The 25,617-nt window shown below is 41.7% G+C and overlaps 1 protein-coding gene across 1 annotated transcript in view; it reads left to right on the forward strand.

Moving 5' to 3' along the window:
• Positions 1–544: 544 nt before the first annotated feature.
• ak7b (adenylate kinase 7b) overlaps positions 545–25,617 on the forward strand; it is a gene marked incomplete at its 5' end in the record, with an annotated part of 46,076 nt that continues 21,003 nt past the window's right edge. The window contains 15 exons of the mRNA XM_084310340.1: positions 545–847; positions 971–1,141; positions 1,325–1,498; positions 1,969–2,190; positions 9,295–9,438; positions 12,282–12,515; positions 14,889–14,997; positions 16,250–16,344; positions 17,596–17,706; positions 17,858–17,941; positions 18,650–18,738; positions 19,988–20,078; positions 22,220–22,297; positions 24,163–24,312; positions 25,163–25,291. Coding sequence (XP_084166466.1) covers positions 545–847; positions 971–1,141; positions 1,325–1,498; positions 1,969–2,190; positions 9,295–9,438; positions 12,282–12,515; positions 14,889–14,997; positions 16,250–16,344; positions 17,596–17,706; positions 17,858–17,941; positions 18,650–18,738; positions 19,988–20,078; positions 22,220–22,297; positions 24,163–24,312; positions 25,163–25,291 — 2,184 coding nt within the window. The remainder of the gene's footprint in view (positions 848–970; positions 1,142–1,324; positions 1,499–1,968; positions 2,191–9,294; positions 9,439–12,281; positions 12,516–14,888; positions 14,998–16,249; positions 16,345–17,595; positions 17,707–17,857; positions 17,942–18,649; positions 18,739–19,987; positions 20,079–22,219; positions 22,298–24,162; positions 24,313–25,162; positions 25,292–25,617) is intronic.

Raw genomic sequence — 25,617 nt, forward strand, 5'->3', positions numbered from 1 at the left:
ATTGTTTGTTGTGTTAAAGGACAAAAACGATGAGCCGTTTGTATAAATCATTCTGAGTCGTTATTAAAAATAGAAACATAGTTTATTTCATCTGTGGCCACAAAATGAAAGTTCAGTTTACAGTCAGAGACAACATGTGTTCACACACTGAATCTGACTAGTTGAGTGACCAAGAGAAATACACGTAACATTAGAACAGATATGACTGAAAGTATCAAATGGCCCAGTTAGGAGAATCAACCTTGGCTAGGCGGTGATGTTCACGATGTTCCTAACTGGAATGTTAAACAACCTTGCTAGGAGAGGAATAGATTAGATATGTGCTAATCAATGTTCCTGTCTCCCTAATAAACTGGTTTAGATCCTGATGTGTGAGTTCCTCTTTGGTGAGCTTGTTTTGAGAACACAGACACCACAAAAGACACCCCCCCCCCTTCTCAAAGTCAACTGGTATTAGTATAAGAGGAGGTGGCCCACAAGCAGAAGCAGAACCCAAACCACAGAGACACACATCGTATACTTTCCACTGATGGGATCCGGCAAAATGTTGAAGACCGCTTTCTGGTTCTTCTTTGTGTTCCTTGGATATGTGTCCATTGAACATGTGGAATCTGCAGGCTTAAAGCAGAGACTTACAGTCCTTGAAGATGCCTTGATAGAACTGACCAACCAGCTGGAGGTGAATGAAGATGCCAGCAAGGAAGAATTGCTCATCCAGAAACAGGAAATCAACCAGCTGAAGGTGAATGAAGATGCCAGCAAGAAAGAAATCAACCAGCTGAAGGAGAATGAAGATGCCACCCAGAAAGAACTGCTCATCCAGAAACAGGAAATCAACCAGCTGAAGGTGAATGAAGATGCGAGCAAGAAGGAAATCAACCAGCTGAAGGTGAATGAAGATGCCAGCAAGAAAGAAATCAACCAGCTGAAGGTGAATGAAGATACCACCAAGAAAGAACTGCTCATCCAGAAACAGGAAATCAACCAGCTGAAGGTGAATGAAGATGCGAGCAAGAAAGAAATCAACCAGCTGAAGGTGAATGAAGATGCCAGCAAGAAAGAAATCAACCAGCTGAAGGTGAATGAAGATACCACCAAGAAAGAACTGCTCATCCAGAAACAGGAAATCAACCAGCTGAAGGTGAATGAAGATGCGAGCAAGAAGGAAATCAACCAGCTGAAGGTGAATGAAGATGCCAGCAAGAAAGAAATCAACCAGCTGAAGGTGAATGAAGATACCACCAAGAAAGAACTGCTCATCCAGAAACAGGAAATCAACCAGCTGAAGGTGAATGAAGGTGCCAGCAAGAAGGAAATCAACCAGCTGAAGGTGAATGAAGATGCCACCCAGAAAGAGCTGCTCATCCAGAAACAGGAAATAAACCAGCTGAAGGTGAATGAAGATGCCAGCAAGAAAGAAATCAACCAGCTGAAGGAGAATGAAGATGCCACCCAGAAAGAACTGCTCATCCAGAAACAGGAAATCAACCAGCTGAAGGTGAATGAAGATGCGAGCAAGAAGGAAATCAACCAGCTGAAGGTGAATGAAGATGCCAGCAAGAAAGAAATCAACCAGCTGAAGGTGAATGAAGATACCACCAAGAAAGAACTGCTCATCCAGAAACAGGAAATCAACCAGCTAGGAGAGGAATAGATTAGATATGTGCTAATCAATGTTCCTGTCTCCCTAATAAACTGGTTTAGATCCTGATGTGTGAGTTCCTCTTTGGTGAGCTTGTTTTGAGAACACAGACACCACAAAAGACACCCCCCCCCCTTCTCAAAGTCAACTGGTATTAGTATAAGAGGAGGTGGCCCACAAGCAGAAGCAGAACCCAAACCACAGAGACACACATCGTATACTTTCCACTGATGGGATCCGGCAAAATGTTGAAGACCGCTTTCTGGTTCTTCTTTGTGTTCCTTGGATATGTGTCCATTGAACATGTGGAATCTGCAGGCTTAAAGCAGAGACTTACAGTCCTTGAAGATGCCTTGATAGAACTGACCAACCAGCTGGAGGTGAATGAAGATGCCAGCAAGGAAGAATTGCTCATCCAGAAACAGGAAATCAACCAGCTGAAGGTGAATGAAGATGCCAGCAAGAAAGAAATCAACCAGCTGAAGGAGAATGAAGATGCCACCCAGAAAGAACTGCTCATCCAGAAACAGGAAATCAACCAGCTGAAGGTGAATGAAGATGCGAGCAAGAAGGAAATCAACCAGCTGAAGGTGAATGAAGATGCCAGCAAGAAAGAAATCAACCAGCTGAAGGTGAATGAAGATACCACCAAGAAAGAACTGCTCATCCAGAAACAGGAAATCAACCAGCTGAAGGTGAATATCCAGCCGCCAACCCACATTTCCCCCCCTCCTCCTTCTCCTAACTAGAACCCCCCCTCCCTCCTTGATACGCCAGATACAACCCCTCCCCCCTCAAAGAACACCACCCTCCAATCCCGACCTGAGCCAAGCCTACCCAGAATGCCCCTCTCTCTCTCTCCTATAAAGAGCCACGCCTGACTGGACTCTGGAGCTCACCTGGGGACACATCAGCTGGTGTCCCGGGTTCGGTCATCCAGGCCTTAGCTCTGAATAAACCTTTGTTTTATCAACTCTACCTGACGGTCTACCTTCATTGATCAGGTTCAATTCCATTATGAGCTGTCATCTGCTGTTGGCTAGATCAGTGGTTCCCAAAGTCGGGGTCGCGACCCAAAGGTGGGCCGCGAACAGCCACGGGTGGGCCGCGAGATGATTTTAAAAAAATTAAACATTTTTATTTTATTTTTTGTCAGGCCACTGAACTTAGAAGCAGGCCAGGACAGTGTTTCTAGTTGTATTCTAAATTTCTATTCTATTGTATTCTAAAATGTGACTATATGGTTTTATATTAACTTAATAAATAAACAAAAACGAAAAATCTACTTATTTCAACGAACATTTCAAACTAAATAACAGATTATGCACATAAAACGCTGAAAACAACCGAAGCAACAATAGTATTTTAATGAGGCTATTATTATTATCATTATTATTTTGCAACAAGTTAGCCCTCTCATAAATAGCACATATAAATGAATAACTACCTTGAACTAACTTAATAGGATTGAAGTGATATTTGGCTTAAAAAATCGGTCGCCTGGCAAAAAAAATAAGAAAAAAAAAGCCTGACGATGTGCATTGGGCTGCGGCTCTCTGACGCCTTATTTTCTGGGCCCTGGCCTGAAAAGTTTGGGAACCCCTGGGCTAGATGGACCATAGTTTAAATGCATTGGGTTTGGTCTTTTCGTAGGTCTTTCTTGGTATAAATAGATTATACAAAACTATCTTTCTTGGTATTGTGACGAGCCTGGTGGCGTTCAGACTCTGAGCCTGACTGAGTTGGTCTCCCATGGGGACTTCAAGCGGTTGGGTCCGGACTGGTATCTGTGGTGGGGTGAAATACAGAGCCTCCTGGGACGCCCATTTTTTTTTAAAGTTTTTTTTTCTTCAAAACTTTGTTTATTGACGTTTTTTCGTTGCAATATGAGATGAGCACAAGGTCAAACTGTAGACATATATGCCAGACGTATTGCACATATCTACATATAAGTAGTCAAAATATAGGTCTGTTGAATGTAGACAATATACATATTGCACAAAGCTACATATAATTAGTCAAAATATAGGTCTGTTGGATAAACAATATACCTATTGCACAAAGCTACGTATAAGTAGTCAAAGTATAGGTCTATTGAATATATAGACTAAAGCGAGTACACCACAAAATAAATATAGATATTGTTTCGGACATACAGTCAATTTAACAGATATGTACACTCAGGACAAGGACTGTACAGCAGAAATAGAGGAATGGAACACATTTTTCTTTTTTAAAGTGAGAAGGTAGACATCAGGTTATATTTGCACAGATAGGTCAATCGACTGGACAGTGCTAGGCTAGGAGTGAGCATTATTTATGGGGGGATCGATTGAACCTTGTTTCCCAACATAAGTAAAGAAACGACCCCATGTTTTATAAAATCTAGCTGTAGAACCCCTTATGACACACCTTATTTTCTCCATCTTAAGGAAGTGCAAAATATCCCTGAGCCACATAGAGTGAGATGGAGGAGTGGGTGACTTCCAATGCAGTAAAATGAGACGTCTAGTCAGGAGAGTAACAAATGCCACCAGGTCAGCTTTATATCGTGGCAGAGACAGGGTAGTAGGGGAGATAGAGACACCAAAGCAAGCAGTTATGGCAGTCGGGCTGATTGGGATCTCAATACTATTTGAGATAGTTACAAATATTTCAGACCAAAAGTTATGTAGGGAAGGGCAGGACCAAAACATGTGACTATGTGTAGCAGGGGCACGGTGGCATCTGTCACAGGTGGGATCAATGTTGCCATAGATCTTGGCTAGCCTGACTTTAGTAAAGTGTGAACGGTGAACAATTTTACATTGGATCAGTCCGTGCCTGGCACAAATTGAAGAGGAGTGGACCCGGTGTAGAATATCCTCCCACAGGTCTTCTGTGATGTCCTCACCCAGGTCCTCCTGATCTTTTCTAATGAGGTAGGACGCAGTGAGGAAATCAAGCCATACAGGACAGATATAATACCCTTTGTGACCAGTGTAGGATTTAGTAAAGTGTCAATAGGAGTGGCTTCTGGGAGTTTGGGGAACTGTGGGTTGATATTACGTACAAAACTGCGGACTTGCAAGTATCTGAAGAAATGTGACCGCCAAAGAGAAAACTTGTCAGACAGTTGTTCAAATGATGCAAAAATATTTTCTATATATAAATCACTGACCGTTCTAATACCAAGAGGGGACCAGGAGAGAAAAGCTCTATCCATCACAGAGGGGGGGGGGGGGGGGGGGGGGGGAACAGGGTATATACTCTTACTAGCATAACTAGTAAGAGTAGGTAAGGGATATGTACAGATATAGATATAGTATCTACAGATATGTAAAAATTATTATATGCAGGTATGTACACAGATGTGGATAGATATACGGTGTATATATACAGCACTATTATACATGGTTATGTGAGGTATGAGGTGGGTAGTTGTGATTATTATGATAAGAGTGTAGGTCAGTTGTAGACAGTGAAAGCAGTCGGTATGGGCATGTAGTAAGACATAAATATAAGCAATAAAATTAGATCTGAATATAAAGAGAATGTGTGTGTGGCGCGGCTGTCATCGTGGCACAGAGTTCAGAGAGATGACGGCTGAGGGAAAGAAGAGTCACCTTGACTTGGAGCGGAGGTTCCTGTAGCGCCTCCCGGAGGGGAGGAGGGCAAACAGTCAATGATTGTGATGAGAGGTGACCTTGACAATGCCGCCTGCCTTCCTCCGACACCGTTTGTTGTGGATAGACTCGATAGTAGGGAGTGATGTACCTGAAAATGTCATCTATAGCACCTGTCTGCAGAAAATGTTCTCTTATGCACTGAACACTTGCATATCGTCGCTTACTTAAAATAATGGCTTAAAGGATAACTCCCCTATTTTGGGAAATTAGCTTATTTAACATCTTCCCTGGAGTTAGACAAGAAGATACATACCTTTTTTGTCTCTGCGTGCATTTTAGCTTTGGGAATAGACGCTCCGTTAGCATAGCTTAGCTTCATCACTGGAAGTGAGGCAGGACAGTAGCCTTACAGTGCCTTACAGTGTATTGCAAGGTCTGACATTGACCAAACTTGATATGCATGACCTTGGTGGGCTCTAGGTCAACTCCTGCAAAGGGGGTCAATGTCAGACTTTGCAATCAAAAGTTAGGGGGCTAATAACCCTTGCCATAATTTCAGTGCGCCCCCTAACTTTTGATTGCAAGGTCTGACATTGACCCCCTTTGCAGGAGTTGACCTAGAGCCCACCAAGGTCATGCATATCAAGTTTGGTCAATGTCAGACCTTGCAATACACTGTAAGGCACTGTAAGGCTACTGTCCTGCCTCACTTCCAGTGATGAAGCTAAGCTATGCTAACGGAGCGTCTATTCCCAAAGCTAAAATGCACGCACAGAGACAAAAAAGGTATGTATCTTCTTGTCTAACTCCAGGGAAGATGTTAAATAAGCTAATTTCCCAAAATAGTGGAGTTCCCCTTTAAGTCACTTTTTGAGGAAAATTTGGATTTTGTCGTCTCTTCATGATGCTGGCCACCTCTGGTAAAATTGCCTATACCCTTAATTGAAAAGATCATGCTCTTCCTACCCAGTTGTGAAATGATTAATAGATATAATTATATTTGGTTCAGTTTATTGTTTTTCTCAAAACTTTTTTTTTATCCACTTTTTCCTCCTTTTCAATTTTTCTCTCATCCCAATTGCACTGTGCCAATTCTCCCCTCCCCTGTCTTGAACGTTGCTAGACTGTGCCCCCCACTGGCCGGTCGTAGGGAGGATAGAGGCCTTGCATCACGTGTCCCCTCCGATACACGAGGAGGCAGCCTGTCACATCTTCACCTGCCAGCACGGACTCTCATTGGCGAGGTGTAACGCGTGGGAGGCTCACACTACCCCCGCCATTTCCTGTCTCTGCTGTGCAGGCGTCCCCAACCGACCTGTAGGAGTCGCTGTCCACAACGACCAGATTACCACCCATCGACTCCCCTCCCGCTGACTCTGCCAATTGAGTTAGTATGACGGCTGGCCCAAGCCGGAGGCAACGCCGACAGCCGGAGTCGAACCCGGTGTCTCTTGTGTTGGTGATGAGCGCAATGTCCGCTGCGCCACCCAGCCGCACTGTTTTTCTCAAAACTTGAAAATATTACTTAAGCCATTATTTTACGAAGGTACGTCGATCGAATAACTTTTCATTCAATTCATTTTTACACTAATAATAATAATAATAATAATTGTACTTTATTTAGATACAAATGTAATGTTTTTCAATAAAAGAGTTTCTAAAAAGCTCTCTCTTGTATCTTCCACAGCTTTAGGAGCCTATATATATATATATTATGGGCAGATCTTCACTGTGTTGTGCCTTTAAATTAAGCCCTGACATGGATAGGAAGCGGGAGAAGAATGGCTGCAGGACCAGGGCAGAGAGCTTCCTATATAGGTGGTTGCCTGCAGCGCCACCCAGAGGGGGGATGCCAAAAACTGCCCAGCAAAAAATTATATATTATAATACTATATAAATTATTATTATATTTTTTATTTTTTGCAGAGCATTGTATTTTGCACCCCCTTCTATATCGGCAACCAATATTTCGACATAAAAAAATCGAACATAAGGGGGAAATGCGCCAACTCTGCCTGTATTAAAATTCAGAACATACCAGCTATATGAGGAAATATATATCAAACGTTAGCTAGTTAACCCTTTCACTGCCGCACTACCAAAACGGTTAACCCTTTCACTCCGACAATTCACTTTCACTGCCACACAACAGAGGATATAATGTTATTTTATTTATTATTTTAATTTTTTTGTAGGCCTATGCGTATTTAAGTTTTTCTCAATTGTGGGCGTAGTATAGAACTGAGGAGGGCAGTAATGCGCCATGTTGTGTTTACACTGCCGGAAAAAATAAAGAAGAAGAAGACTCATAACTTCAACTTGAACTCTGAAGAGAGAACACAGACATAACTTGACTGGACTCTGAAGAGAGAACACAGAAATAACTTGACTGGACTCTGAAGAGACAACACATAACTTGACTGGACTCTGAAGAGACAACACAGAAATAACTTGACTGGACTCTGAAGAGGGAACACAGAAATAACTTTTAACTAACGTGATTTATTTGAAAGACGCTTGGTATTTAGTAGGTAAGTATTTATTTCCACATTTATGACAACGATTGTATATAGGTTAGGGCCCTACAGTTTGTTATGAATGTTTGAATTTTTTGTGTAAAAAAAATTAATGATCAATAATAATAATAATACGTTTTGATGTCACAGTATGATGTCATAATAGCACATTTGTGATGTCACAGTATGATGTCATAATCAAACATTCTAGAACATTTGTGATGTCACAGTATGATGTCATAATCAAACATTCTAGAACATTTGTGTATCTATTCAACAATTCTCTCAGAAGATCTCGTTGTGCATCTTGAAACAGGACTGAACAGATAGACTAAACAACATATAGATTGAAACCTGCATTTCTCAACCAAGGTGCCTTGCCTACCGTTTAGCTGTGGAAAGGTGAGTGTCCACAACGGCTAGCTAGCTGTTCTACTTGAATACTGAATGTTAATATTGAATCAGACAATACTGAATACTGAATGTTAATTCAGGTTGACAGGGGGCTGGAAAGTTGATTTAATAAAATAAAAAATACTAATTTAATCAGATTAATCGACTACAGTGACAGCAGACGGTTACTGTACTGTTACTGTTACTGTTTTGCTGTGGAAAGAGACAATACAGAGACCATACAGACCCTCTCCCGTTGGCCGGCGGTGCACAGGCATCACCCACACTTTCACAATTTCCCCGGAATTGTCTAGTTAGTATATGTGTTTCTCTGGCCGAACTAACATTAACGTTATTAATCCTCCGGGCCGCGCTTTATTTAAAAACAGCCAATCAAATCCCCATCAATGGAAAATGAACCCGCCCACACCCATCCTGATTGCCTGAATACTTTCGACAACAAATGTTTGTTTCCGCGTCTCTGATTGGCCACACGCGTTTCTGGTCATGTGACATGTGCGCCAATCGTGGGACCGCAAGTTTCTACACTGGTTAAGCTTAGGCGCTCTTTCGAAGTTGGTTAAGGTTAGAGTTTGTCTTAGAGCATGGCGATAGAACGCCTGCCCTTCTTTCGACGGTTAAGCTTAGGCACTCTTTCGAAGTTGGTTACGGTTAGAGTTTGTCTTAGAGCATGGCGATAGAACGCCAGGTAGTTTGCAGGCTGTTAGACCCGGAAATAGGCGCAGAACTTGCTGTCCCACGGTTTGGCGCACATGTCACATGACCTGGCCAATCAGAGCGCAAAACTCGAACGCGGAAACAAACATTTGTTGTCGAAAGTATACACGCATCCTGATTGGTCCTTGTGCAAGACTAGAAAGCGGGGATCTTTGATTAAACACCTGCTATCAGAAGAATAGACTCACTTTTACTTTTTAGTAAGTACATTTAAAAGTAGAAACTTTTTTACTTTTACTCAAGTGTGTTTTTAGCCAGATACTCTGACTTTAACTTGAGTACGATTTTGAGACGGTACCCATACTTTCACTATAAGTATCATTTCTGGGTACTTTTTACACCACTACGTTTCCTTGGAATGGAATGGCCGTGTTACCAGGTGCCTCTGTGTCACTAGGCAGGTTGCTTAGCAACGGTACGGGACAACGACAACAACACAGGCTGCAGGATGGCAGAGCTGGGAGAGAAAGTCAAGCAACGGACAACAAAACGTGTTTTTATCAACAACCTCGACTCATACACATCAAAATTCATCGCCAAGGTAGGTATGAATGAATGAATGAAAACTTTATTAACAGATTTCAGAATGGGTACAATACAGTACGGCTCAATACACATGATTGTTAAGGGGATGCAGACCAGAGAAAGACTTTCGTCTTGTTTACATCAGGGTCCCCCATTTTCAATTCATAGTGACATTTATGACAGATATGACATCATGACATTTATGGACATACATGACATACAGGTATATAAGTTAGGTACCTTCTGACTTGTGACGTTTAATTAGGACATGGACTGTGTAGCTAACGATATAAACAACCTAAACCAGGTACATATCACAGCCGGGCAAATTAAGGTGTTAGTGTATGAATTTAAAGGCGCTGTAAGTGGTATTTTCTTGTTAAAATAAGTGGTCTACATGTTAAAACAATATCTCTAGATTCCGACAGCCATCACTTGAGTGTTTTGGTCAGTAAGAGAGGCATATTGCTGTATTTTCACGCCCTCGTCAGTATGCACTGAAGAAGTAACTTAACGTTACGTTTCTAATACAGCTTATAACAGGAACGTCTAATGTTGATTTAAATGGGCAAACAAATTTATTCTTTTGTAATTGTGATGGATGTATTGCCTAATTTTATGTAGAGCATTTTACTTGTGAAGTGAGTATTGATAAGTTGAGCAAACTAGCCATTTACTGTTTTTCTCTCAACATGTTATTGTTAGCTATCGCCATTTGAGCTTTTAGCTAACTTACATGTTCATGTTTGGTTTTCCTCACGTTAGCCATGTTAAAATAAGACAAATGGTGACCAATGCATGCCTTTGCTCCTTTTTATAACCATACAGGTACATGTATTGTTTTGTGCTCCATTACCATATTCAGAAAATCTTTGTCATTGTATGTCAATTAGGGTGACCACACTGCCCCCAGCCTCAAGATACTTAAATAATACTCAACGTTTACTCAAAGATGCCTTATAATTTTCATATATTTAAGTATGCCTCCTATGTATGGATATAAAATGATTATTTACATTATTTTATATAACAAAACAATTATGCCTAAAGTAATCTCTCTGACAAATCTTAATAGTACGAAAATTACTTGAAAATCAACCTGTAAAAAAAGAATGGCTCTTTTCAAGTCTTACTGGACAAAATAAATAACAGAAAAAATATGAAATAATCTTCTAAATAATACCTCTTCTGTATGAGAAAATCCAGCTTTAAAAAATATATCTTTGTATCTTTTCAATGTAACGTCAAATAAAAAAAACAGTAACCTCACAAAGATACTAATTTAAAAGTGCACTATGCAGTTTCGTATTTGTTTACATTTGCATAGCTTGCAATTCGTGTACAAAATGTCATGTACCTGCATGTCATCTAACCTTCTCAAACTGAACAACAATAAAACTGAGCTCACCTACAAAACCCTCCTGCTCACCTACAAATCCCTCCACGCTCTGGCACCTCAGTACCTCACTGACCTCCTCCACCCCTATACACTCAGTCACGGTCCCTGCGATCCTCAGACACTGGTCAGCTCTCCATTCCCCGAACCAGACTGCGGACCTTTGGGGACACAGCTTTCAGTGTGGCAGCTCCCACCCTCTGGAACTCCCTCCCCGCAGAACTCCGCAACGCCCCAACTCTGAAAAAACTCCTCAAAACCCACCTCTTCAACTTGGCCTTCAACCCCTAACTTCTCACTTTGTATGTTGTGTCTGTCCACTATATGTTTGTTACTTTTGTTATTTTTTCAATCAGATTTCTATAGCTTCAAACAGAGTGCCAGGGTCCCAATTTTCCTCTGACCATTTGCTTAATTAGTTATGAAAACATAAATAGTTTTCAATTATTATATAGCTTGTTAAAAACTAAAGCTTCTTTCAACTACATCCAAATCTCATTGTTACGCGGGTAGTGGGTACACCTGAACTGACACAGACGGGAGCAGGTGCTGAGGTGGAATCAGGAAAATGCTGAATTTCCAAGGAAATATGTAGCTTGTAATTAACTACCTACACTACATTCTAGGGATGTCCGATATTATCGGCCGACCGATATTATCGGCCGATATCGGCAGTAAAATATGATATCGGAAAATATCGGTATATGTTTAAAAAAAAATTTAAAACAATAACAATATTGCATACAGTGAAATTATTAGTTACCTGAAATTATTCCGTTTTTTTGGAGGGGAAACCCTGCATATATCGGTATCGGTTGATATCGGTTGATATCGGTATCGGAAATTAAGAGTTGGACAATATCGGAATATCGGTATCGGTAAAAAAGCCAATATCGAGCATCCCTAGTACATTCATGATCCAAAGTAATTAACTGCTTAAACTACACAATCCAAAGTAATTAACTACCTAAACTACTGCACATGAACCAACGTAATTAACTACCTAGACTACATGATCCAAAGTAATGAACTACCGTCCTAAACTATATGATCAAAGTAATTAACTACATGATCCATTAACTATCTACACTACATGATCCAAAATAATTGTGTAAAAGTGCAATAGCAATATACAATGTACGGGTGATTAAACTGGGTATAAAATATATAAATTAGTACTACTGAGTAATAGTGCTCATCAGATGTGTGTACAGAGTTAGTAGTATTCATCATGTACAGTGATACAGGTATATAAAGACACTATGGTAGTAAGTCATACTGGCCAGCGGTGTAACTAGTGGGGTGTGTACAGATATAGATATAGTATCTACAGATTGTGTACAATATGTACTGCAAAATGTAGTTAAACTAGTAATTGAACTACATGTAGTGATTACTATACTGCTGCATTACTACTTGCATTATGGCAAATCAAACGATCTGAATGTTATCTTCTCGTGCAGTTCCTGTCCACCTGCGTGGTCAGAGCCTCTCCGGTGCAGGGCGGGAAGGAGGAGGAGGAGGAGGAAGAGGAAAAGGAAGGCAAGCCGGATGGGGAGGAGGAAGAGGAAGAGGAAGAGGAAGAGGAGAATGAACGCAAGCCGGACCGAGGCGATGCCGAGACCTTTCAGATAGTCGGGACCGTCGCCAAGAAATCGGAGGAGAAAACAACGTCATACGTGCTCCAGGAGTATTTTGTAAGTAGTTCAACACGATTAATAGATTAGATTAGATTAAAATGTATCGTCATCATGCAGCACAAGTACAAGTACAACGAAAATAAGTTTGCCGTCCGACCAGAGTGCAAATGTAACAGTAAAGTGCAATAGTTAATAATATACAATGTACAGGTGATAAAACTGGGTATAAAATATATAAATTAGTACTACTGATTAGTACTAGTGCTAATCAGATGTATGTATATAGAGTTGTAATATTAATATGTACAGTGATACAGGTATGAAGACACTATGGTAGTAAGTCATACTGGCCAGCAGCATAACTTTATTTATAATAAAACAAGATACTTGTGCCCTAATGATAAGGATAAACGCTCAATGACGAAATGGCCAATGGCCATCACAACCCAGCTTGTAGAATGTAGATAGATAGGCAGCGAGAGCCAGCACATCACCAGGGTTATCCTGTGTAGATATAGATAGACAGTGAGAGAAGCACATCACCAGGGTTATCCAGTGGGCACCCCCCTTCACTGGTGTTTCATCAAGTTAGGCCCACGACACACCTCGGGAAGGCCCAGCGGTTAGTTCCAGCAGAACCACCCCCTCCATGCTAGCTCCCACTTTTCCTTGATAGCCACACGCCGAACCTCCCTATGTTATCCGATGTTAATTTAAGCTGTAGGAATATTTCGCCTAGAGGTACATGCCTAAGTAAATGGAAGATTGCTCCACTGGGGCGGCGTGGCTCAGGGGTAGAGCGGGGCGTCCAATGATCGAAGGGTTGGTGGTTCGAATCCCACTCAAGCCCATGTCCATCCCATTGCCGTTGTGTCCTTGGGCAAGACACTTAACATACTTGCCTCGTATGTGTATGCATGTGAATGAATGTTGGTGGTGGTCGGAGGGGCCGTAGGCGATGATTATTCGCCACGCTTCCGTGAGTCTGCCTCAGGGCAGCTCTGGCTGCAATTGCAGCTTACCACCACCGGTATGACTGTGTATGAACGAATAATGGACTCTGTGAAGCGCTCTGAGTCAGAGCAACAGTCAGTCAGAGAAGAGCGCTATATAAATCCAATCCATTATTATTATTACTTCTGCAAGGTCAATTAGCATGTTCTTGGTATCTAGGAACATCTAGGGACCTGGGGGTATGTACTTCCAGTGTCAGAGATATTGTGTCTGTTACTAGGCTGAGTAAATTGTAATGAAGAAAAGGAGAATATAAATTATGATTTCTTTTTGCATCTTGCATAACACCATGTTAAATCTGCCGGGTAAGCAGATGAGCTCACTGAGCTCATTCACCACCTTATTGAGATCAAGTGTAGAAAAAAATCTATGCAAATGAATAAAGGGAAGATGATTAAACAGAAGGATTTGTAGATACAGTAATTAATGATAATCGATAATAATCGATTATAATCATATTTGACCTTGAACTTGACCGTGACTTTATTATGGCCAAATCATACATCTATGGATAGGGAAAATGCTCCGCTTTCCAATGGCAGGGTTGAATCTGGATTTAGTAATTTCCTTGCATTTTCTACAATAAATTAGCATTTTCCGATAAATTCGTATTTCCGATAAATCGCATAAAACATCGGTAAAAATGAAAATATACACTTTGACTACTGTTTTTGATAGGGTTATGGTCTTTACTCTTGGCTACAAAAAAAATATTTAAAAACATTAACCTCTTAACATCCAAGGGCCCACATGTGGACGATTCTTTGCCGACCTCTAGTGGCTCGGGTGTGCATTTCTTTTAATACAATATATAGATAGAATTAAAGCCCTATTTGTTGCCTGTCGATTGCCCTCTCAGGTGACAAAATCCGTTCAGCGGTTCTCGAGTTACATGCCGATATGTGAGGCGTGCCCCAAAGTACGCAAAAGTACACATTACCACCCCAGACTCCCGGGGCTCTAGCTCTGTCAATCATTTGGCGATCTCGAAAATCTTTGCACAGGGTTGTAGCCAATGCTTTCCAATGATACCCCATGATATGATAATTGGGGATCTAAAACCGATACAGATAATTTCCGATATTACATTTTAATGGCTACACCCCACCCACCCAACCACCTCCAATGTACAGTTTCCCCACCCCACCTATCCAACCTCCTCCAATGTACAGTTTCTTCGTCAAATGTATATACTCTCTTTTTTAGACTCTTTTTGTATCACAAACACTCTTTTACTGCTCTTTTCAAATGAAAGATAGTGCTTGGAAAAGTACTTGAAAGTCCTTGCATTTAATTGTGCAATGTCTGGGAACCCTGTGTCTGTTCCAGGAAATGTGCTTTGCACACAGACAGGCTCATTCATTCTAAGGTCGGCTTCCTTACACAACGTTTGCTTTTTGTGTCTCGTTGCCCCAGCAACCGGAGAGGGAGGAGCTTCTTGGAGTGCTGAAGGATTGTGACGTCATCGTCTACAACATTACCCAGCATGCCGATCAGGTGGACGAGGCCTCCTGGGCCGTCTCCGGTAAGGGTCCGAGCAGGGAGTGGCTGCCGAAAAGAGTCACACCGGCAAGAGTAGGGATGTTCGATATTGGCATTAAAATGTAATAATATCGGAAATGATCGGTATCGGTTTAAATTTTTTTTTTTTTTTTATGTTTTATTTAACCTTTATCTACCCAGGCAAGCAAGTAAGAACAAATTCTGATACTCTCATTGATACTATGTTTGTTTCTGACTCAAAGTGTGTGTGTGTGTGTGTGAGAGAGAGAGAGAGAGAGAGAGAGAGAGAGAGAGAGAGAGAGAGAGAGAGAGAGAGAGAGAGAGAGAGAGAGAGAGAGAGAGAGAGAGAGAGAGAGAGAGAGAGAGAGAGAGAGAGAGAGAGAGAGAGAGAGAGAGACTTGTTATACAGACAGACCTCAGCCCTTGTGTGGGTGAATGTAACAAGTTCCTAACGTATTATTTCATGCACAATTTATTCATTTTCTAAAATTGTTTTAAATTATTGTTATTATTTTTTTATTCTCTTCTTTTTTCCATTTTTCTCCCATCCCAATGTTAGTCGTTATGCCAATTCCCAATCCCCTTCCTGGTCGTTGCGCACTCTGCCCCCTACCGTCGGTCTGGGAGGGCGGAGACTATCACAAGTATCACATGCTTCCTCCGACACACGTGTACCCAGCCCACCGCTTCTTTTCACCTGGCAGCGCGGACTCTCACTGGGAGAGTATAACGTGTGGAAGGTCACACACTACCTCTCCTAGATCCTTCCCTTGCTGTGCAGGTGCCCCGACCGAACTGTAGGGGTCGCTGTTTACAACGACCAGGACCCACCCTCGCCGGGTTTCCCACCCTCTAACACTGCCAATTGTGTCAGTATGGACGGTCGGCCAACCCGGAAGCACCACAGCTGGATTCGATCCCACTGTCTCTGTGGTGGTGGGCAGACGCTTAGTCCGCTGCGCTACCCGGCCGCTCCCTATTATTTTCTTTTAAGTTATTTTGTGCATCACTCTGTTTTGAATTTGATGTAAATTTGCAATGCATGAGGGTCATCCTTTTGTGTTAAATGGCTGCATAAAGCAAGCATTGTTGACTCTCATGTTGATAAGAGTATTACAACTTGAAAAAGATTTAGAACAGATACAAAATATGCGATTAATTTGCGATTAATCGTGAGTTAACTATGGGCAATCATGCGATTAATCAGATTAAATATTGTAATAGATTGACAGCCTTAATTAACATAAAATGATGTTGTGCTCCTGTGTTCACAGCCCTCTACAGCGACCTCTCCCAGTTCCGTGGACCTAAGATGTTCATCCTCATCTCAAGTGTGATGACCTGGGCGCTTAGCAAGCCCCCTGATGCTGTGAGTCATAGGGATGGACCACATTGTTTTTAAGATAAGATATTCCAGTATATACCATATCGCTGCTGGCGGGACAAAACCTCCTAACTCCATATTTTGTTTTAGTTTTTTTTATCAACTCAGTAGATCATCCTCCATGTGTGTGTAGTTTTACAAAGTCTACACAATGGGAAAGCATTAAACCAATCATCTGTCTAAACCTCGTAACTCTATTCGCCCTCAAATCTGCGTTCGTTTTTTTTCATCTGCTGAAAAGTTGGGTTTTTGGAGTTATGAGGTTTTGTCCCGCCAGCAGCGATATACAGATGTGGGGGGGTCGTTTTAACTAGAAACTTCGATCGTTACCCAAAAACATGTTTTATGTCCGGTAGTGATCGGCACAGAAGCATATTTTACGTAAAAAAAAATACCAACAGGTTACCTAAGATAGACCTTAGCTCAGTCAGGAAGTGCTCCGAAATGAATAAATCCCAGTCGATCCCATGGCGATCGCAATTACTCATGTGTATATTGGGCATGGCTATACCATACGGGAAAGAATAGCTCTGAGGCACCAAATCTTCCACCGATATGCTATGTTGTGATCCATATAGGCAGAAACAGCCGGAGGTAAACTCGGTACTGGAAGACGAGCGATATCCCCCAGTTCAAAAAGGTAGGCGATACTGCCACCTGGCGAGATTCGATCGCCATTGCAATTCCAACGTAGGTCGATCTGCCAGGGAGACCTTGCAGGGAGCTCCGGCTGAGTGGTTTAGAACAGGGATCAAAAAGGGAAAATATCAAAGGATCTAAGAACGAGATATTGCACGTTTTTGGCACGCAAGCGTTGGCGGCGAAACGCGAGATATTACGTTTTTTTTGGCGCCGTATGGGTTAAACATACAATTCAGAAAACGTTGCAATACATTTTTTCTTAGTTTTTTTTATGCACATAACAAACTGGGAAAGTTTCATAGTGATATCTATTAAAAAATATTTAATTTAATATTTAATTTTGGTATCCTTTCACCGCCGCACTGCCAAAACGGTTAACCCTTTCACTGCGACAATAATACACAGAAGGTTAACCCTTTCACTGCCACACTACAGAAGGTTAACCCTTTACTATCACGGTGACCGTCGGTAGTGTGATAGTAAAGGGTTAGCCTTCTGTAGTGTGGCAGTGAAAGGGTTAAAGTGTGCCCCCCCCCCCCCCCCCCCCCATCTCTGACGTTGACCGGGATGCTGTGCTTTTGTTTGGAACAACAGGACGATCCGGAGATCCCCTTCATGGACGACGACTACCGGAGGAGGGTAGCGCATCCCCACTTCAAGACGCACATAGCGCTGGAGAAGCTGGTGGTCAAACTGGGGAAGACTGTTAGTTTGAAATAATATTCGTGACGACAACACATTATTATTATTTCCCTCTGACTTGTACAGACAGAGTATGTCGTCGTTTGTCTGTAAAAGATCATGCATGAAAATTTACACTTTGACTGTTTTTTTTTGGGCGGGGGGGGGTTTTAAGAAAAGGACGTTGTTTCGCACATACGTTGTGGCGTCGGGACTACAGTATGGCATGGGAGAGCAAGTGTTCCACTGCTTCTTCAAGGTGAGATCTGTGATTACATTACATTAGATTACATTGGATTAGATTACATTAGATTAGATTACATTAGATTACATTACATTAGATTACATTGGATTAGATTACATTAGATTCTATTACATTACATTACATTACATTGGATTCTATTACATTAGATTACATTGGATTAGATTACATTAGATTACATTGGATTCGATTCTATTGAATTCGATTACATTAGATTCTATTACATTAGATTACATTACATTAGGTTACATTGGATTAGATTACATTAGATTAGATTACATTGGATTAGATTACATTAGATTCTATTACATTAGATTACATTGGATTAGATTACATTACATTGGATTGCATTAGATTAGAGTAGACTATAGTATGAGGTAGGTAGTTGATGATCTTGGTGAGGAGAAAGATACATGTATTTATTATTAAAATGTACGGAAGGCCTGTAAGGCAAGTGAAACGTTTTCTTTTCTTTGTGAAACTGAGGCAAGTGGAAAACACTTTTCTTTGTATAATTCATCTAAGATAAACTATTTCCTATACCTGTGAAACTGAGAGGCAAGTATAAAAAAATGTATTCGAAGAAGAACTATTTTTTCCTGTTTGAAACTGCAGAGGTGTGTTTGTTGTACTGGAGTAGAAAGAAAAATCGACTAATAAATGTACTTGCACTATCTTATTTGTTGTTGTTGTTGTTGTTTAAAGATGGCCTGGCTCGGAGAAATGCAAACAATACCCGTCTTTGGAGAGGGCTCCAACTACGTCCCCACCATTCACATCAACGACCTGGCCAGGTGGGACACACAACACACAACGAACGGCGCGGGAGTATTGCTGAACACGAAGGCTCCTCCTTTCAAAACGTTCACATAATTGAACTTGTATTTTATTAGTTCAGTAGTTGTTAGTAGCCTAGCTGCAGAGTAGCTACGTAACACTGGACTGATGTGGTCTCTCCTCTTGGTTCTAGTTAATAGCCTAGCTGCAGAGTAGCTACGTAACACTGGACTGATGTGGTCTCTCCTCTTGGTTCTAGTTAGTAGCCTAGCTGCAGAGTAGCTACGTAACACTGGACTGATGTGGTCTCTCCTCTTGGTTCTAGTTAATAGCCTAGCTGCAGAGTAGCTAACACTGGACTGATCTGGTCTTTCCTCTTGGTAGTTAACAACATTTTAACAATAACATTTTAAAATGGCACTTCATATCAAAAAGGTTGCTGACCCCTGATATAGAGCAAGAAAAAAACATTAAAACATACTCGCCAACAATCCTGTTTTCATTTGAAAACACATCAAACCAGTCTTTAAAAAAAAAAAATTGGTATCGAAGCGAGAATCACTTGGAACCCACATGTCAAAAAGAGTCCTTTAGTACAGTGTTTCTCAACTGGTGGGTCGTGGGGCCATTTTGAGTGGGTCGCGGATGTGTAAAATCTTTTTTTATATATACTTTTTTTTTTGCACTACCTATCTTTGTGAAAGTGGCTTCTCAGCTCTGGTCCAGCTGAAGACAAAGCGGAGGAACAGATTGGACATTGAGCATGACCTCAGAGTTGCTTTGTCTACCATCACCCCAGACTTTGAGACTCTTGTCAGGAGCAAACAACATCCCCAGTTATCCCATTAGTTCCCTGGGATGTTAAGCTAAGAAGTCTGCTAAGAAGAATATATTATTTATTATTATTATTATTTTATTTCATTGGGTTTTTAGCCCTAGTTGCACTTTTGTTGCACTTTTTTTAGTTTATTTCATGTTTTTAACAGTGCATGAAAGATTGTGTATTACTGCAAAAAAGAAAATTTGAAATAAATCACAGTGGTTCACAAATTTGGGTCGCGACTTAATGACTAAGGAAAATGTTGGGTCCAGAGGCTAGACCAGTTGAGAACCACTGCTTTAGTATATTATGAATCTGAGAAAAACACAAGAATGACTTGGAACCCACGTGTCAAAAAGAGTCCTTTAGTACATGAATCTGAGAAAAACACAATGCTGAATCGTTTCGAGGAGTATCCCTGACGTTGTTCTTTTCCTGCATGCCAGTGTGATTCAGAATGTGATCGACCATGTCCCCAAGCCGCACTACCTGTTGGCTGTGGACGGGGCCCACAACACCATGGCGGACATTGTGAAGGTATGGAAAGTGAGATCAATCAGGTCTGTGTCATGGATGTCGGAGGCAATAATTCGCCGGATCAATAGTCGGTCGTTAAAAATGTTTAAAAACAGGAGATTGGCTTTCCCGATCCAAGACCCAGCGTTCCGTTCCCCTGGCCGGGGGGGATCCACGAAATGAGCTCCTCGAATTCACATTGTACGTCCATTTTTATACCATGATAGAACGACAGGGGGGGCGGGGTCAGGTAACCAGGTGGGAAGGAGGATAGGAGGATGAGACAGGGGGGGCGGGGTCAGGCAACCAGGTGGGAAGGAGGATAGGAGGATGAGACAGGGGGGGGGGCGGGGTCAGGCAACCAGGTGGGAAGGAGGATAGGAGGATGAGACAGGGGGGGCGGGGTCAGGCAACCAGGTGGGAAGGAGGATAGGAGGATGAGACAGGGGGGGGGGCGGGGTCAGGCAACCAGGTGGGAAGGAGGATAGGAGGATGAGACAGGGGGGGGGGGCGGGGTCAGGCAACCAGGTGGGAAGGAGGATAGGAGGATGAGACAGGGGGGGGGGCGGGGTCAGGCAACCAGGTGGGAAGGAGGATAGGAGGATGAGACAGGGGGGGGGGCGGGGTCAGGCAACCAGGTGGGAAGGAGGATAGGAGGATGAGACAGGGGGGGGGGCGGGGTCAGGCAACCAGGTGGGAAGGAGGATAGGAGGATGAGACCGGGGGGGCGGGGTAGGTGATTCAAAGGGAGGGGCTGGAGAAGGGTGACCGGAAGGGGGAGGAGGGTGAGACACAAAGGAAGGCTAGACGGTGGGACCGGAAGGGGGATGGTAAACATACTAGAAGGACGAAGGAGGGGTGTAGTGTCTCTATGTGATTAGCCTATGCTAGTTAGTGATTGTGACTTTGCTGCTATCTATTTTATGCTCGTTTTATGTCTGTTTTATATGTCTGCACTTTATGCATTGCTCATTTTATGCCTGTATTCCTTTTACCGCTGTGGAGCACTTTGAGCTGGCATTTTTGTATGAAAGGTGCTATACAAATAAAGTTATTATTCAAAGTTATTATATTAATTCCAAAACGCCACGTGTCTGGTTTTAGAGGAAAGGTGTTACCTAAAACTCATGACGCAATCCTTCAACAATCTAGATCATATGTATTCCTTTTGACATTAGGATAGCTAATTACATCAACACTATTCTGTTGTTAAACCTTTAAGCCTGTAATAATTATGTACAAATAGGTATAACTTTTTGAATAGTGGGCATCTAATTGTTTGTGAATAACAGACAATGTGTGATAACTAGGGCTGTCAAAGTTAATGCTTTAACTTTGGAGATTAATTAAAATTATTTAAAGCATTAAAATAAATTAATCTAGATTCATCTATGGAGTGAAACATCTTCAATGTTAGCGCCGCGGATATAAGAAAGAGGTCTAGCTGAGTCAATGTTGATGGTTTTGTTGAACATTTGTATTTCACAGGAGAGAAACTGTATTCAAAGAAAGCTATTAAAATAGTCTTTGAATCTAAATATACCTTCTGTGCGTTGATTTTACATTAATTCCATCATTTTACTCAAGTAAATATGTGTTACAAGCTTCGGTCTTAAGTAGAAAAATGCTATTTTTAATCTAGATTAATCTAGATTAATTACAGGACATTTTTACAGAATTTTTTTGTAATCTATTGACAGCACTTATATATATATAATTTTTTTTGTATAAGCAAGATGCATTGTTCATTTCAATACCTGTAATAGTACAGTACTCCACACACACACACACACACACACACACACACACACACACACACACACACACACACACACACACACACACACACACACACACACACACACACACACACACACACACACACACACACACACACACACACACACACACACACACACGTGTGCATTAAGTTAAATTGGAATATGACTGTAATACAAACAGTTCAGTTTGTCAAGTACATGCAACACAGATTACAGGGTTGAGATGAATCTAGATTAATTACAGAAAATGGTGAGATTAATTAGTAAAAAAAAATGTAATCCAATGACAGCACTAGTGATAACTAGATGTGTCGACGGGTGTTTAATTTGTTTATGCTCTATTCCTAGATAGATGGGTAACTGTGATCTCTTCTCCCCCAGGCGATAGCTGCTGAGCTGGGACCAGGGATGACCCAGCGTGTGCCATTTGAGGAAGCTTTCATCGATCGGGACCTGTCTGTATGTTCAGTCCATCCTACACTGGATTCAACAAAACGTACTCTAATCGTATGGCGTCGTAATAGCATGGAAACTCATTACATTTCTTGACTTCCCATGAGAAACTGTAATTGTAAATGTGTTATTTATGATGTAAATCAGGATTTGTGGTCCGAGGTATTAAGATTATAAATTGGAATACTGATATTGAAATGAATATCAGAAAGATTAGGAGGCCATTTCTAAAGTTCAATAGGATTGTTTATTACAATATGGATCCATACTTTTTTCATATTATTTTCATTAGTAAAGAGTGAATGGATAAGAGGAGAGGGGGTAGAGTGGAGAGAGAGAGAGAGAGAGAGACTTGTTATACTTCTCATCGACATAGAGAATCATATTACTTGATACATATATCAACATGTCAATTCTGACACGTAATCGTACACATACATTGATGCGTACATGGTAGGGGTGTAACGGTACACAAAAACCACGGTTCGGTACGTACCTCGGTTTTGAAGTCACGGTTCGGTACGGGTTTTCGGTACAGTAGGGGAAAGTTTGGTACTTGTACTCGTAGGACTGTCAACGAATATTCTATATTGAAACTAATAATCGACTTGTATTTTTTTTTTTAAATAATAATAATGATATTAGATTGGAGGGAAAAAAACAGCCCCCGGTGGGCAGTCGTTAGTGGTTAACATACCGTTGTATTCGTTCGGTACACTACACAGCCGTTCGGTACGGTACGGTACGGTACACACTGAAACGGTTCGGTATGGATACGTGTACATTTACACCCCTAGTACATGGTGTCTCAATTATTTCCATATTAGTACAACTTGGTACAACTCCCTTTGCTGATTATATATATATAATTTGGTTGTTTACATTATACCTGTCAGAAGGCCCCGTACCAGAGACAGGAGTCCATTTAACCCTTTCACTGCCACGAGACAGAAGGTTAACCCTTTACTATCACACAACCAACGGTCGTGTGGCAGTGAAAGGGTTAACCTTCTGTGTGTTGTCGAAGGTGAAAGGGTTAACCGTTTTGGTAGTGCGGCAGTGAAAGGGTTAAGGCTTATAGCGTGACTGCGAACACAGAGTAGGAATTTTATCAAGTAAGGATGTGTGAATAGTTTTCTCTTCCTTACAAAAACATAGAACAATTCAAGAGCATTCACTTAACTTATATTTAGATTTCAAGCACGTCACAGAGCGTCTTATGCGCGGCAACTAACAGGGGCAACAGTAGAGTGGGAAACAAACCCGGAAATCTTTTTGTTTTTTAAATGTTTGCACAATCATGTATCATCTTTATTTCCTGGTCTGGTGGTTAGACGTTGGAGCACTAGCAGAGCAAACACACGAGCTTCCAATAATGGTGACTGTACTGTTCCCATGTGCAAGAGTTCGTTTGGACAGTCTGCCTTCTCTGTTAACTAACGGGGAAAACTTATGGAACTATCTGCCTACTGGTTTAAAACTAAAGTCCAATGCCAACGTCTTCAGCAGAGGACTCAAGGTACGGCTGAAATCAAAGCAGCAGTGCTCACATTATGTAGACGCGGACTGGTTTTGTTGTTTTGATCATGGCCTCTTGCTCTGGTAACTATTTCTTCTGATTTGTGATTTTAATTCTGTATTTTACTGTTAATTTTATTCTATCTTTTAGAAAAGCCTCAATGGACTAGTGTTGAAAACGAGCACTTGTGCTATAAAACATGCAAAACAACACATCTGGTCTGTCCACTGTGACTGGTCCAATGTGGCTGTGGTGCTCATTAAAAAAAAATGTGTTCATTCCAGACGACCGCTCTACCTCCCAAGCCCTCTGAAAAGCCCTAAGCTGTTTATTTTCTCCTCCTCCTCCGCAGCAAATGGAGATCTATTCCATTTTGGTCAACCTTCGTATGGAGGCCCTGCACCTGAAAGAGAAGTTCAGCATCCCCTGGGTGTGTAAGAGGGGCCTGGTGAAGAACATTGAGCTGGTGGTGGAGGAGTACAAGCAGACAAGGGCACTGCTGGTAGGTGTGTAGGGCTTAAAACCTCTTATCAGGTGGGGGCCCACATGTGGCCACCTGCACTTTGGCGACCTCTAGTGGCTCAATTGTGCATATCTTTTAATACAATGTATATATCGAATTAAAGCCCCATTTGTTGCCTGTCGATAGCCCTTTCAGGTGACAAAATCCGTTCAGCGGTTCTCGAGTTACATGCCGATATGTGAGGCTGTCTGTCGAACGATATTAGTATGGAGAAATATCCATTCAGGTTATTCAAGCTCTGGCAGGAAGCTGACTATTGAAAACACATCTAATCTGCGAGAACCTGGTCCGTCTAAAATAACATATCTACAAGAACCTGGTCCGTCTAAAGAGAACATATCTACAAGAACCTGGTCCGTCTAAAGAGAACATATCTACGAGAACCTGATTATCTAAAGAGAACACATCTAAAGAGAACCTGATTATCTAAAGAGAACACTTTTAAGAGAACCTGATTATCTAAAGAGAACACTTTTAAGAGAACCTGATTATCTAAAGAGAACACGTTTAAGAGAACCTGATTATCTAAAGAGACCACTTCTAAGAGAACCTGATTATCTAAAGAGAACACATCTAAGAGAACCTGATTATCTAAAGAGAACACATCTAAGAGAACCTGATTATCTAAAGAGAACACATCTAAGATAACCTGATTATTTTAAGAGAACCTGATTATCTAAAGAGACCACATCTAAGATAACCTGATTATTTTAAGAGAACCTGATTATCTAAAGAGAACCTGATTATCTAAAGAGACCACATCTAAAGAGAACCTGATTATCTAAAGAGCACCTGGTCCATGTGGACATCACTGTGCTGTCTCCTCCAGCCCATTCGCCTGGTTGTCGTGGGTCCGCCGGCCGTGGGGAAGACCACGTTAGCCGAGAAGATATCCAAGCAGTACAAGTTACACCACATCAAACTGACGGAGACCGTCACTGAGACCATCGCTTACCTGGTTTGTTGCCCCTGACACACACACACACACACGCACACACACACACACGCACACACGCACACACACGCGCACACACTCACGCACACACACACATACACACACACGCACACACGCACACACACACACACACACACACACGCGCACACGCACACACACACTAGGGCTGAGCCCAAATGTCCGAACGTTCGAACCTTCGTTCCTTTACGTTGGCATTAGAATTCTAAATCAACATTTGATGAGGAGAGGATGAACGGGAGAAGAGGCGGGGAAGACATGCGACAAATGTCACCGGGAGCGGGAAGTGAACCCAGGACGGCTGCGTATGT

This window comes from Notolepis coatsorum (genome assembly GCF_963971535.1).
Source record: "Notolepis coatsorum genome assembly, chromosome: 3".
Classification (NCBI taxonomy): domain Eukaryota; kingdom Metazoa; phylum Chordata; class Actinopteri; order Aulopiformes; family Paralepididae; genus Notolepis; species Notolepis coatsorum.